This window comes from Aureobasidium melanogenum, assembly GCF_000721775.1.
Source record: "Aureobasidium melanogenum CBS 110374 unplaced genomic scaffold scaffold_16, whole genome shotgun sequence".
Taxonomy (NCBI): domain Eukaryota; kingdom Fungi; phylum Ascomycota; class Dothideomycetes; order Dothideales; family Saccotheciaceae; genus Aureobasidium; species Aureobasidium melanogenum.
The window spans coordinates 419,581-433,450 of record NW_024470068.1 but is presented as its reverse complement, the minus strand read 5'-3'; the positions used below and the strand labels follow the sequence as shown (position 1 = coordinate 433,450).

The following is a 13,870-nucleotide window of genomic DNA, read 5'->3' as shown; positions in this document are numbered from 1 at the left end:
AGACAGTTGATCTTAGGCAGTTGGATGGTGTCGACTGCAGCTTGCGGGAGCTTCGCGCTGGACCAAAGCGGCGGCAGAAGCCGGAGCTCCATCATGCCGACCTGGACTTGCAGCGATTGCGGCGAATAGTATGATGCCGCCATGACTCTGCCGGCCATACTCGTACATTTTTTTGTTTCTTTATTCCTCGAGCTCTATAAGTACCTCCTGTAATTCTTAACACCTCTTCCTCACACTCGACTGTCACAATGGCACCTCTCCACCGCTGCGTGCCGGCCTTGCGCCAGATCAAGGCTGCCAACTTCGCCTTCAATCGTGCCGCCATCGCTCGCACTGCTCCCCGCGCTGTCTTTGCCGGCCAGAGACGCTTCGAGAGCTCAAAGAACGAACCCACCACTTCGGCCACATCAGAACCCCACCAACCTCACCCAGACACTGGAGCAAAGGGCCCAGAAGCTCCTTCACGAAAAATCAAATACACCTCCGAATCATACCCCGACCTGAAGAGAGATCCCAAATTTGCCGAACTCACCACCGAGCACGTTCAATGGTTCAAGGATTTGCTAGGCAACGAGTCTGCCATCCTCGATGGTGTCTCCAAGGATGCTTCCGAAGATATTGAGCCTTACAATGCCGACTGGATGCGCAAGTACAAGGGTCACACCAAGCTGGTTGTCAAGCCTGGAAGCACCGACGAGGTTAGCAAGATCTTGAAGTACTGCAACGACAACATGCTGGCCGTCGTCCCTCAAGGTGGTAACACTGGTCTCGTTGGTGGAAGTGTCCCCGTCTTTGACGAGATTGTTGTCAACTTGGCTCGCATGAACCAGATTCGCAGCTTCGATGACGTTTCGGGTATCCTGGTAGCCGACGCTGGTGTCATTCTCGAGGTTGCCGACAACTACCTCGCTGAGAGAAAGCACATCTTCCCTCTGGATCTGGGTGCAAAGGGCTCGTGCCAGATTGGTGGTAACGTAGCAACCAATGCCGGTGGTCTTCGTCTCTTGCGTTATGGTAGCATGCACGGCAATGTTCTCGGTATCGAGGCTGTCCTCCCTGATGGCACAATCGTCAACAACCTGTCTAAGCTGCGCAAAGACAACACTGGATACGACATCAAGCAATTGTTCATCGGTGCTGAAGGTACTATCGGTATGATCACCGCCATCTCTATTCTCTGCCCTCAGCGTAGCCAAGCCACAAACGTTGCATACTTCGGTCTCGAGTCTTTCGAGAAGGTTCAACAAGCCTTCTCCGAGGCAAAGGGCATGCTTGGTGAGATCCTTTCGGCTTTCGAGCTTATGGACGGCCGCAGTCAAAACCTTTACAAGAGTGCAAGCGGTAACAGTCTGCCTCTTGAAAGCGAGCATCCTTTCTACTGCCTCATCGAGACTTCAGGCAGTAACAGTGACCACGACCAAGAAAAGCTTGAGAGCTTCCTTGAGCACGTCATGGGCGAGGAGATTGTGAGCGATGGTGTCGTTGCTCAGGATCAAACTCAGTTCAAGGAGCTCTGGGGTTGCAGAGAAGGTGTTCCCGAGCATCTCGGTCACTGGGGTGGTGTCTACAAGTACGACTTGTCCATTCCCATCAATGAGATGTACTCTCTGGTCGAGGAGACCCGCGCGAGAATGGAGAAGGCTGGTCTGATTGGTGACACTGATGACTACCCTGTCGTCGATGTTGTTGGATATGGTCACATGGGTGATGCCAACCTTCACCTCAACGTGCCCACTCGCCGCTACGACAAAGCTGTCGAGAAGGAACTCGAGCCTTTCGTTTACGAGTGGGTTGCTAAGCGCAGCGGCAGTATCAGTGCTGAGCACGGTCTGGGTATTGCCAAGGCACCTTTCATTGGTTACAGCCGTGACGAGACCATGATCAAGCTTATGCGCCAGATCAAGGATCTTTACGACCCCGTAAGTCTCGTATTCATCTATTCACGAAACACAGACATACTGACGGACATTGCAGAAGGGCATCATGAACCCATACAAGTTCCTTTCCGGTTAGATGGACTGGATGGTTGTGTGTACATAGATTACTGCCTTCTTGACTACCAGCTTCTTGCATATGGTACTTGTAGATACCCCTTTGATGAGCTCATGAGCACGTCTTTCACCATTACAAAAGTTAGGTTCTTCATTCCTGTTCGTGCCGCATAACAGAGTTTTACAGTTGTGATGAATGTCTCCCTTCAAGTGACATCTCTGATGCTTTCTATGAAACGAAGGAATCCAGATACCACCCTCCCATGTGCTCAAGACAGTCACGTCTTTGCAATTGACCCCTTTCTCCACTTCGAGGTATAAGGGTTGTTGTAAGTTGTCGAAATGCATAGTTGGAATCATAATGTCCATAGAGATCCTTTAGTGGTGCTCTCTCCATGGAAACCCCATTTTGTTGAAAATATTGTGCATTTCTATAGCTACACTGTGTTTGATTTTCGCACACCGGGAACCATTGATTTCAGACCTGTCCAATGAATAACCACAAAAGCTTCTCAGCAGCCTTGGTCTCCTTGTCTTCTTTCTCTTTTTTCTCCTTCCTTTCTTTGCCCTTCTTTCTGTCCTTCTCTGACCTCCTCTCTTCCTTCTTAGCCTTCTTTTCCTTCTTTTCGTTTTCCTTTCTTCTCGCCTCCATGGCTTTTTCCTCGGACTTTGCCATCTGTCTTTTCAGCTGCGAAGCACTCAATCTATCAATAACATTCTCTCGTCTCGCTGGTTCAGGAACATCAAACTCCAAATCCGCGACATATGGCTGCAAAGCTTGGAGTCTTCTGTCTCTGACACTCATCTCCAAGCCTCGCTCGTCGAGTTCACCGAGTAAAGGTCTACTCCCCTCAATCCCCAACTTCCTTTTCAGCATTTCCGTATCCACAATCTCTACCTTCAACCCCTTTGGTGCGAAAACCTCTTCATTAGCTGTTTTCAAACACGTCGCAACACGCGTTTTGGACGTCACGGCACCAGCGATTTTGGCGGTTGCTTGAAGACTCCCTCCTATCAAGGCTGGGATGTGGTGAGGTACCATACCCACAAATCCTCCTGCGAGATCGAGGATCTGGAGGGGTGGGGTGGTGGCGAGGCAGATGTTTAGAGTTGAGAGAAAGGAGAGGAAGGTGGCGGGGTAGATGTTGTGGGTAGAGAGGGCGTGGCTATAGGCGAGGGTGAAGGGGTTGTTGGGGCCTGGAGTGGTTTGAGGAATTACGATGGGTTTTTGGTGGTGATTGTGAGAGGTTTGTGAAGAGGATGGTTGGTAGGTTGGTGAAGGTTGTTGATGCGAAGCGTCCGAGTAGATGTAAGAATGTTGCATTGGTGTTGTTGTATAGTAGTCCCTCTTGGGCTCGACTGGCATAGGAACGTATCCTTGGTGGTCCGCAGGGTATGGCGGTGGAGACATTGATGGGGCATAGGTTTGCCAATAATCAATGGATGGCGTTGGATGGCACATCTCCCGAGGGTACTGGTCAGGGCTGGAGTAATACTGAGCCATGTCTGAAGGGGTCATCTGCGAAGATAATGGATGACAATGCTGATAACACAGTAGAACCTCGAAGATGATGAATTGTTTTGATACAATCCAGAGATTTCTGAAGACATCCATAGATTTATATATCTTCCATCTCGACATAGCCCACTTGTCTGTACAGCCATGTCTGATGGCTCAGCAAAAGTGATATCACGCTCATCAAACCGACCTCTCAGATACTCTGCGCCGGAGAATGCTCCCAAACAAGTATAGGTCGACAGGCCTCCATTCGTTAGTAGATTCATATCGGACCTTTAGACCCTTGGTAATGTATAAGGTTTGGAAGGAAGGAGAGTGCAGATCGTTTCCCTTTTTGGAGCATTTCGCGGTGGATGTGCTGTGATTGGTCGTTCCGGCTCACCTTTGTTGGTATACCAGAGCAAGCGATCCTTCCTTATCAAGACCCGATACTTATGGCGACAGGGCACTTTTCGACTTGTCATCAAGGTAAGCCTTGTGCGATCGAGTTGGCATGACTGCAGGGATGGCTCTCTAGGTGTAAGACGCTAGGTAGCATTGCCTACAGTTGTGCACCGGCGACGCAACAAGCACTCACCAAAGCCCTAATTCCATCGATCGAGCGAAAGAATATATCCTGATGCTGCATGACAGAATTTCCGGAGGAAGCGGGAAGAGAAGGAGGCTATGTTCGCTCACATCTAGGCTTGCGGAAGCTCGAATTTACTTCCTGAGCAGAGGCACTCATGCCTCACAAACAAGACATTGGGATACTGGCCACGCTTGGCAATTCAACCAGTCGTGTCCATTTCTCAAGAACAGTTTCCTTGTAGCGTCCCACAAGAGGGTTCTAGGATGATCATTCTCGTATGCAATAGTCGCGAGAATCTTTAACGTTGTGCTAGAAACCCTGACCATTGTTTCTGCAAGGTAAACCTGCATTCATGGTATAGGCCAACGATTGTCTCATCTCTCTTCTAGAACGAAGAAAGCATCTTGAAAGAGGATTGAAGGATCGAAGCATTTTGCGAGCAGATTGCAATTATTGATTTGGGCTTGAGCGCTTATATTGAAGGATTCATTTTGTGTCTCGATTTGACCAAGTGACCAAGTAGCTGGGTCCAAGCCTGCATCCTCACGTGGCATCTCCTAATACATTGACACACTCAACGGTGATTACTCCGATTGGCTCGATCATGTACTCCAGGTATGGGGAGGTAAACATCGAAACATGGCGGATTGACGAACATATCCGAGCGCAGTACTATCGATACATCCTCTTCGCGGGGTTCAGCCCGACTACACTGATCTTATGAGTACACGCCACACCGTTAAAGGACCGGGATCCAGACTGCAAGGTCCCAAGAACCAGGCTTGCCATAATTTGAGACCATGATGACTGAAAACGTTCATGATACAAGAAATTGATGCTGTCTAACCCACACACACATGGGCATAGAGCCTGGACTAAAGCCACAACGTGTTCTTCATCCATACTTTCCGAATGCAGACTTCGCGATTTCCCAGAGATCTTGACCAGTGGCTATCTTTTGTTTCTGCCTTTCTAGAAGGGACTGTTGTTCAGGGGTACCGTTACCTAAGATCTTACCGGCTTCTCGCAACGGCCAGAGAACGAAGAGCTGACCAAGTCTGGTGTGGGAGTTTTGGAGCTGGAAATCAAGACTAGCACAGATCTCCATAGCTGCTTGACGTGCTTTCTCATACAGTGTCGCTGCGGCCCCAGCATGCAATTGACCCTGTTGAGCAGACAAAAGAATAGTTTCCAACACAAGTATTAGTGCAGCATCGTATAAAGAGCAGCAATTCGCTGAACGGAGACTGGTGAAGTGCAAAGAGCAGTTTTCTGGTCGCTCTTCTGCGGAGATACTGATGATATGACCTTCAGGTAAGGCATCCCAGCTCTTTCGCCATTCTAAAAGTTCAGCGAGCACAGGCAAGGCTTTTTCTGCCAAGTCGTGATACGTGGCCGCTTTAGCTTCGTCTGTATCAATTGAGTCTTGCAACACAAGCAATGTGCTTCTGAGCGCGGGTATATCGGCCATTATATCGTGGAGAAGATCCATGCCGTCTTTTGCTACCTTCTGCTGCTGCCATGGCATCGTTTTCCATGATGCTTGAGAGAGAAAAGTAGGTCGTCTGCTAGCCAGCGAGGAGAGTATGATGAGAAACCTGTTACTGCGAAAAAGCTCGAACATGTTTCTGTCTCTGCACATCTCTGGTCCCTGCATCTGGAACAATGTTGATATGCCTTGTCCATGACGGATCCAAGCATCGTGGCTAGTGCAAAGCATCATCTGTTATGGTTAGATAGCATCTAGTAGGAGGATCAAATCACGTCTTGCCTCGTAGAATCCCATAATCATGATCGACAGAAGCATGTCGGTTGTCGAATTTTTCTTCACATCAGATAGACCTTTATTGATGTTTCCAAGGCATTGACCATATAAAGCGGTTCCATGCCGGGTGACACTCGATTCGTGTTGTACGCGACCATAGAAAGACTTGGACAATGCGAGCAGGCATTTCCAGGACAAAGTGTCTGGTCGAGCTATCGCATTGAAGCCAATCCAGCGAACGCGAGTGTCATGATCCGAGAACAACTTGTGATTTAGATACGTGATGAAGATATTGTCGTCTGTCACGTCAGAGAGATGGGGTTGCGCGCGCGCGAGCAGCTTTGGAGGACTGTATTGAATGACTTGAAAATCGTCGGAGCGAGGACTGCATTCGAACTTGTCTTTTGCACAGCGCGAACAGACAGGCCGCCTCTCGTCTGAGAGTCCCGTTAGCCCGCGCGCGCGTTTTCGACCATCGGCTTGGCTGATTCATACCGCATTTTAAGTGGCGAGCACGACATGTAGAGCAGCCCTTGGATCGCGGACGACCGACCATCGAGGCAGTACAGTAAGGTCGAGTTCAGCAGGCATCTCTTGACGGTAGATGTGTGTGACGTCGAGTCTTGGGGAAAGCGCCACTCGCCTTGGTGAAAGCCACCCGAACTCAATCTTGGCATTGTTGATACTCGAGTAAGTTCACAACATGAAGCTGGGAGATAGCTGTTCGAGTATCTGCTTACGACTCGCAAGCCCTAGCCGGCGTACGATTACGACACTCGGATGGAATTGTTCCTTGCTGAGAAATGCCGGGCATTCTTGAACAGATATTTCTGGGGCAGTGTAGGATTATCAATGTAGAAGCCGAACCTCGTATTTGCTCGTATAGCAGCTTCGGATGTTGGCGGCATCCAACACCAAACCTTCTCTCCGATCTTTGTCAACCTCGCCTTTCTGTTTTGATCAGCCAACTACACACTCGTAGGGTTTGTACACAAACAGGGACCCCGAAACCCAGCTGCGCGTGTCTAGCTTTTGTTGAGCTGAGTAATTACCGTCGCATTCTATCGGTGGCCGTTAGGCCGAGTTCGATGAGTAGTACTTCCTTGCCTCTCTACGCGTACCCATTTCCCGGTAAGAACTGCTTCCGAGAGATACTCCACGGAGCGTTTTCCTTTTATGTGTGGACCTTCGTCCTTAAAAGGGTTCACGGGCCCTTTAGGCTTCCGTGTAGAGCGCACGGGGAACGGATGTGAAGGTCGCCGAGAGTCTATTCAAACGTCCTTCGAGCTCTTGGAGTCCTTGGGGACCTGGGGTCGAGGTGGAACTCCTCGGGATGATGTCGTTGAAAACACAATTTACGAACCGTCCGCGTTAGACTACGTACCTCTGTTCCACATCGTTCTCGAGCCTAAACACCCTGTCTTGTTCTTAAAACGCCCAGTCGTCATGAGGGCCGATAGAAAAACAAAACACTAGATTCAAATACTTCTACTGAATATATAGGCGTAACGCCTTCTAGTTCGCTAGCGTTCCCCTTTCCCCCCAGACCCTTTTCCAATCTGTAACTCCTGACTCCCTGTTCCACCACAGTCAACATGGAGTACAGGACCACACAGCAGATAGCGGCAGACGCTCTTGCTGATGGTCAGCCTTACCAATTCCAAAGCTACGAACCTCAGCAGACTCCCGTTGAGCCTGAGCTCCCACGATCAAACGACATCAAAGAAGAGGTTGAAGAAAGCGAGAAATCACGTTCCGGAAGTAGCAGCGATGACACCGTCGGATATGCCCCGATCAATATTCCTGGAGCGGACCAGGAGGCCATGAGGGAGAACATGATAACGTTGACTCGATCCCAAACGAACGCAAGTTACGCTGGCATCGATCCCGATTCCAAGGATTTCAGTCTTGACAAATGGTTGAGAGCGTTCATCAAGGATTTCGACGCAGAAGAGCTTAAAGCCACCAGAGCAGGTATCGTCTGGAAGAATCTTTCGGTCTCCGGTTCCGGTGCAGCCCTCCAGTATCAAGATACAGTCGGCAGTATTCCATTGAAGCCTTTTGGGATGATTAAGTCTCTATTCGCAAAATCCGAGCCAAAGCACATCCTCCGCAACTTCAACGGCAACATCAAGTCTGGTGAATTGCTCATCGTCCTCGGTCGTCCAGGCTCTGGTTGCAGTACCTTCCTCAAAACACTTTGCGGCGAGTCTCATGGACTTTCCATTGAGGATGGTTCTGAGATTCATTACAACGGTATCAGCCAGAAGCAGATGATGAAGGAGTTCAAAGGAGAAGTAGTGTACAACCAAGAGGTTGATAAGCATTTCCCGCACTTGACCGTTGGTCAAACCCTCGAGTTTGCCGCTTCCACCCGCACACCATCGCACCGTATTCGTGGACTTTCTAGGAAAGAATTCGCCGAGCACACAGCCAAAGTTATCATGGCAATTTTCGGTCTCAGTCACACTTACAACACGAAAGTCGGCTCTGATTTCGTTCGTGGTGTGTCCGGTGGTGAGAGAAAGCGTGTCAGTATCGCTGAAATGGCTCTCAGTGGATCTCCTCTCGCTGCATGGGACAACTCTACTCGCGGTCTCGATTCTGCTACAGCATTCAAATTCGTTGACTCGCTCCGCACTTTGGCAAACCTCGGTGGCTCAGCCCACGCTGTCGCCATTTACCAAGCTTCTCAGCAGATTTACGATCTGTTTGACAAAGCGATTGTGCTGTACGAAGGTCGCACCATTTACTATGGCCCAGCATCAAAGGCTCGTGCCTTCTTTGAGAAGCAGGGATGGACTTGCGACAAGCGCCAAACGACTGGTGATTTCTTGACTGGTCTCACCAACCCAGCTGAGCGCAAAGCTCGTGAGGGCATGGAGAACAAGGTCCCTCGCACCCCAGAAGATTTCGAGCGTCTCTGGCAAGAATCCTCGGCATACAAGGAAATGCTGCAAGGCATAGAAGAACACGAAAAGTCAGTCTCTGGAGAGCAAACGATTCAGAGCTTCCGTGACAACAAGGGTGAATTCCAGGCAAACCACACCCGTCTGAAGTCACCATACATGATCAGTATTCCTATGCAGATCAAGCTGAACACAAAGCGATCTTACCAACGCGTCTGGAACGATCTTCCATCGACGACAGCAGCTATTGGTGTCAACGTCTTCATGTCTCTCATTATTGGTTCAATCTTCTATGGTACACCTGACGGTACAGTCAGCTTCTTTGCTAAAGGAGCTGTCTTGTTCTTCGCTGTCCTTCTTAACGCACTCCAGGCTATGAACGAGATCAACAGTCTCTATGCTCAACGTCCAATTGTCGAAAAACACAAATCATACGCCTTTTATCATCCAGCCACTGAAGCAATTGCTGGTATTGTAAGCGACATACCTGTCAAATTTGTTACCAGTGTTGTGTTCGATGTAATTCTTTACTTCCTGGCTGGACTTCGACGCGAACCATCTCAATTCTTCATCTTCTTCCTGATTACGTATGTGATCGGTCAAATCATGTCCGCTGTCTTCAGATCTCTCGCCGCCATCACCAAGACAATCTCGCAAGCCATGACACTTGCTGGTGTGATGGTCCTCGCACTGGTCATCTACACTGGATATGTATTGCCGCAGCCTTACATGAAGCCGTGGTTCGACTGGATTCATTATCTGAGTAAGCTGATTTTCCCTCACTTTTAAGCCATGCTGACAATACTCCAAAGATCCGATCTACTACGCATTCGAAATCCTGATCGCGAACGAATTCCACGGACGAGAGTTCCCCTGCTCTAATCTCATTCCCAACTATCTCAACATGGCACCCAACACATTCATCTGTTCCATGACAGGTGCACTTCAAGGCCAATATGTTGTGCAAGGAGACCGTTACATTCAAACTGCCTACGAATATACCTATTCTCACGTTTGGAGAAACTTCGGTATCATGATTGGTTTCCTCATCGGCTTCATGATTATCTACTTCATCGCTGTTGAGCTCAACTCTTCGACCAGCAGCACTGCCGAGGTCCTGGTCTTCCGCAAGGGCCATGCACCCGCTAATCTCACTGGACAAGTCAAAGAGGGCAACAACGATGAGGAAGCGGCGGCAGCTGGAGCTGCAGCATCGAACGATCACACCGAAGGTGAGGTCGACGCTATCCCTGCTCAGAAGGATATTTTCACCTGGAGGAATGTGGTTTATGACATCAAGATCAAGGGCGAGCCTCGCAGACTTCTGGACCATGTTTCTGGTTACGTCAAGCCTGGAACACTTACCGCTCTTATGGGTGTCAGTGGTGCTGGTAAAACGACTCTGTTGGATTCTCTTGCTCAACGTACGACTATGGGTGTCATTACCGGTGACATGTTGGTCAACGGAAAGCCCATCGACGCCAGTTTCCAAAGAGGTTGTGGTTATGTGCAACAGCAAGGTAAACTTACACGGTTTGAAGAATCTCGAACTTGCCATTAACCACTTCTTAGATCTGCATCTCGAGACAGCTACTGTTCGTGAAAGTTTGCAATTCAGTGCTATGCTTAGACAACCCAAATCGGTATCCAAGAAGGAGAAGTACGACTACGTTGAGGAAGTCATTAAAATGCTGGACATGGAAGACTTCGCCGAGGCAGTTGTTGGTGTTCCTGGTCAGGGTTTGAACGTTGAGCAGCGCAAGCTTCTTACTATTGGTGTCGAACTTGCTGCCAAACCCAAGCTTCGTGAGTATTCAGCTCCTGGTGAATTCTCAGACAGTGCTAACTCCTATCGAAGTCCTCTTCCTCGACGAGCCTACCAGTGGTCTGGACTCTCAAAGTGCCTGGGCTATCTGCGCCTTCCTCCGCAAGCTCGCCGACGCCGGCCAAGCTGTCCTCTGTACTATCCATCAACCTAGTGCCGTCCTTTTCCAGGAGTTCGACCGCCTTCTCTTCTTGGCAAAGGGTGGTAAGACTGTCTACTTTGGTGAGATCGGAGAGAACTCCAGAACACTTCTTGACTACTTCGAGTCGAACGGTGCTAGACACTGCGAGGACGACGAGAACCCTGCTGAATTCATGCTTGAGATCGTCAATGCTGGATCCTCCGGAAAGGGACCTGACTGGCACGAGGTATGGAAGAAGAGTGACGAGGCCAAGGACGTTCAGAAACAGATCGACAAACTCCACGAAGAATCCAGCGGTAGAGCATCAGAGCGCGAACCTACCAAGGAAGAACTTAGCGAGTTCGCTATGCCATTGACCACTCAGATCTGGGTTGTCACTCACAGAGTGTTCCAGCAGTACTGGCGCATGCCCCAATACATTCTCGCAAAGTGGACCCTCGGTACTGCTGCTGGTCTGTTCATTGGTTTCTCGTTCTACAAGTCCAACAACTCGACCCAAGGAATGCAGAACGTCATCTTCTCGGCTTTCATGGTTTGCACAATCTTCTCTTCTCTCGTTCAACAGGTATGTCAATCGTTTGTACATCCAAAATCTTTACTAATAGAATCCACAAGATCATGCCTCTCTTCGTTAGTCAGCGCTCGCTCTACGAGGTCCGCGAAAGGCCCAGCAAAGCATACTCCTGGAAGGCCTTCCTCCTCGGTAACATTGTTGTTGAAATTCCTTACAACATCATTCTGGCTGTTCTGGTCTTCGGTTCCTACTACTACGCTGTTCAGGGTATTCAAACTTCCTTGCAGCAGGGTATGGTTCTTATCTTCCTGATCGAGTTCTTCATCTACGCCGGCACCTTCGCCCATCTCTGTATTGTCGCCATGCCAGATGCTGAGACTGCTGCGGCTATTGTGACCCTGCTGTTCGCCATGGCCTTGCTTTTCAACGGTGTCATGCAATCTCCTACCGCCCTCCCTGGTTTCTGGATTTTCATGTACCGTGTGTCACCCTTCACATACTGGGTCGCTGGTATCGTCTCAACACAACTTCATGGCAAGCCGGTCATCTGCAGCGACGTCGAGACCAGTGTCTTCCAGCCCCCAGCCGGACAGACCTGTGGACAGTACCTGAACAGATACCTCGAGACCGCTCCCGGCTACCTCCAAAACCCTAACGCGAGGGCAGACTGTGCATACTGTTCACTCAGCAATGCAGGCGAGTTGCTTGCCGGCAGCAACATCTACTACAGCCAAGTCTGGCGCAACTTTGGTATCTTCTGGGCTTACATTGTCTTCAACATTGCTGCAGCAGTCTTCCTCTACTGGGCGTTCCGCGTCAGCAAGTTCAGCTTCTCTGGATTCATGGAGAAGTTCAAGTCAAAGAAGGCGCCCAAGCCAAAGGCTGAGCCCCTCGCCGACAACGCAGAAGGCGAGAAGCAGAGAAACCATGCTGAGCCCTTCTAAACAAAAAAAAAGCCACTCTCTCACGTTTCGGGGAGGCGTTTGGTGCTTGGAAATTTTTCCTTTGTTTTTCTGTTCTTGTAGATACTTGAAACTATAGATATAATGTAATACTTTCAAAACACCTTTCCTGTGCAAGCAATATTTTCATCTGGTGCGCAATTAATGCTTCGCCTTTGTCAAGCTTCTACGTAGCTTGTGCTGCATCACGACGATCTTCGCAAGTCCCTGTTGAAGCGATAACATGTCCGTCCACTAGGGACTTTCTGCTTCTTTGGTGCTCCCAACCATGGCGAATTTCCCTCCCCCAACTGTACAGGGGAAAACGTTCTGCTTCTTGAGAACCAGATCCGCAAGACCTTATCCACTGGGAATAATAGGGACACGAGGCAATCTCCCTCCAGGGGGTACGTATGGGTCTTCGTAATTCTTATCAGTCCGTGCTCTCGTCTTTGCAAACGCCCTGAGGTTATGAAGGCTCCCGTTAAGGGTACGAAGCTCCGTAGATAACATCGGGTATCTCGGGTTGGAGTTCTACCCTGAGGAGCTTTTCTCATGCATGGCTCGAGTGACTAGTCTTGCAAAGGCTTGTTGATGCCGGGTTACCGTTTTCATGGTGGTTATTCGGCAGACGAGAAGATGCCTTGCCGTTAAGAACGAAAGCGAGACTGTATGCAAGGTTGTACGGCATTGCAACTCTTGCAGACTCAGAAAGCGAGCTGTGCAGATGCAGATAGCACAAAAACCTTTTTCTCCAACTTCGAGGCTCTGTTTCTTGTACTTCGTGCTCTGGCTATCGGTATGCTTGACCAAAGCACTATAAGAGAAGTTTGGAAGCAGGTCTCTCTCTGACCCATAATCTCGATTCTCAGCTAGTTTCTGCTGATACAGTACTCTTAGTCATCAAGCTAGTCTCTACAAAAGTCTCAACAACCTAGTCTTGAAAGCATTCAGACGACATCTTCAAATATCGCCATCGTCGCACTTGTCGTTCTCTTCTTCATCTCCAGTTCCTCATCAGTCCCCGGACGCGAATATGCCCAGAGTGCCACAGACTTGATCAAGGATTCGAGCTCAAGATGGCGTGGCTCGCAAGAATCTCACGGCGACGCAACACCCCAAATCTTCCTACAGCTCCACTTGAGCAATTAAATCTCCAGCAGCAGCACTCGCATGTAGATGGAAGACATTCCTTCCGCTTCTGCACTCACAGATTTGCCATCACCAACACAGGAGGTGATTGATCCCGCTCTTTCCGTATCGGGTGCCACCAGAGAAGGCTTGTCAAGTCTGCACCAGCAGCAACCACATCTCGAAGTTGATGAATAGACATGAGAGTATTGGCTAAGCCTGTTGCGAAAATGACTATCTGGATATCCAGCAGTTCACGTCTTATCAGATGCTCCATGCGTGCGAGACCAGTTAACCACATGTAGCTATACGGTGTCATTCTAGTCACTGTCATGAACTCGTGACTACAAACTATAGATGTAATAGCTTCGTTGAAGTTTCTTGATGACCACCGAAAACTTCAGAACCAGAAAGGAGTAGCTATCTCACTTGTGATGCAAGAACCTTGGAAAGAGTTGAGAGTTGTGCTTCGGGCTTCATGCCTTCTTCTTTGTACTTCCAAAACACCTTCCCGAGCACATTGTTATCCGGTCACAGAATGACCAAACTCCATTCTCTCACT

At 49.3% G+C, this 13,870-nt stretch overlaps 4 protein-coding genes across 4 annotated transcripts; 2 read left to right on the top strand and 2 right to left on the bottom strand.

The window, feature by feature from the left end:
* Positions 1–248: 248 nt before the first annotated feature.
* On the top strand, positions 249–2,013 carry M437DRAFT_52646 (uncharacterized protein; the record flags this gene model as incomplete). Its single annotated transcript, XM_041022395.1, has 2 exons — positions 249–1,919; positions 1,975–2,013. The coding sequence occupies 2 exons, from the start codon at positions 249–251 to the stop codon at positions 2,011–2,013; spliced, it is 1,710 nt and encodes a 569-aa protein (XP_040878241.1).
* A 636-nt stretch (positions 2,014–2,649) lies between these two features.
* Positions 2,650–3,219, bottom strand: M437DRAFT_24274 (uncharacterized protein; the record flags this gene model as incomplete). The annotated part of the gene is made up of 1 exon (XM_041019068.1): positions 2,650–3,219. A coding segment is annotated over one exon (570 nt), but the record flags the coding sequence as incomplete, so codon positions are not given.
* A 1,757-nt stretch (positions 3,220–4,976) lies between these two features.
* On the bottom strand, positions 4,977–5,801 carry M437DRAFT_67588 (uncharacterized protein; the record flags this gene model as incomplete). Its single annotated transcript, XM_041024966.1, has 1 exon — positions 4,977–5,801. One exon carries the CDS (start codon positions 5,799–5,801, stop codon positions 4,977–4,979), a length of 825 nt encoding a protein of 274 aa, XP_040878239.1.
* A 1,880-nt stretch (positions 5,802–7,681) lies between these two features.
* M437DRAFT_52512 (uncharacterized protein) lies at positions 7,682–12,180 on the top strand (the record flags this gene model as incomplete). The annotated part of the gene is made up of 5 exons (XM_041022371.1): positions 7,682–9,518; positions 9,568–10,275; positions 10,328–10,561; positions 10,614–11,287; positions 11,338–12,180. The coding sequence occupies 5 exons, from the start codon at positions 7,682–7,684 to the stop codon at positions 12,178–12,180; spliced, it is 4,296 nt and encodes a 1,431-aa protein (XP_040878238.1).
* Positions 12,181–13,870: the final 1,690 nt, after the last annotated feature.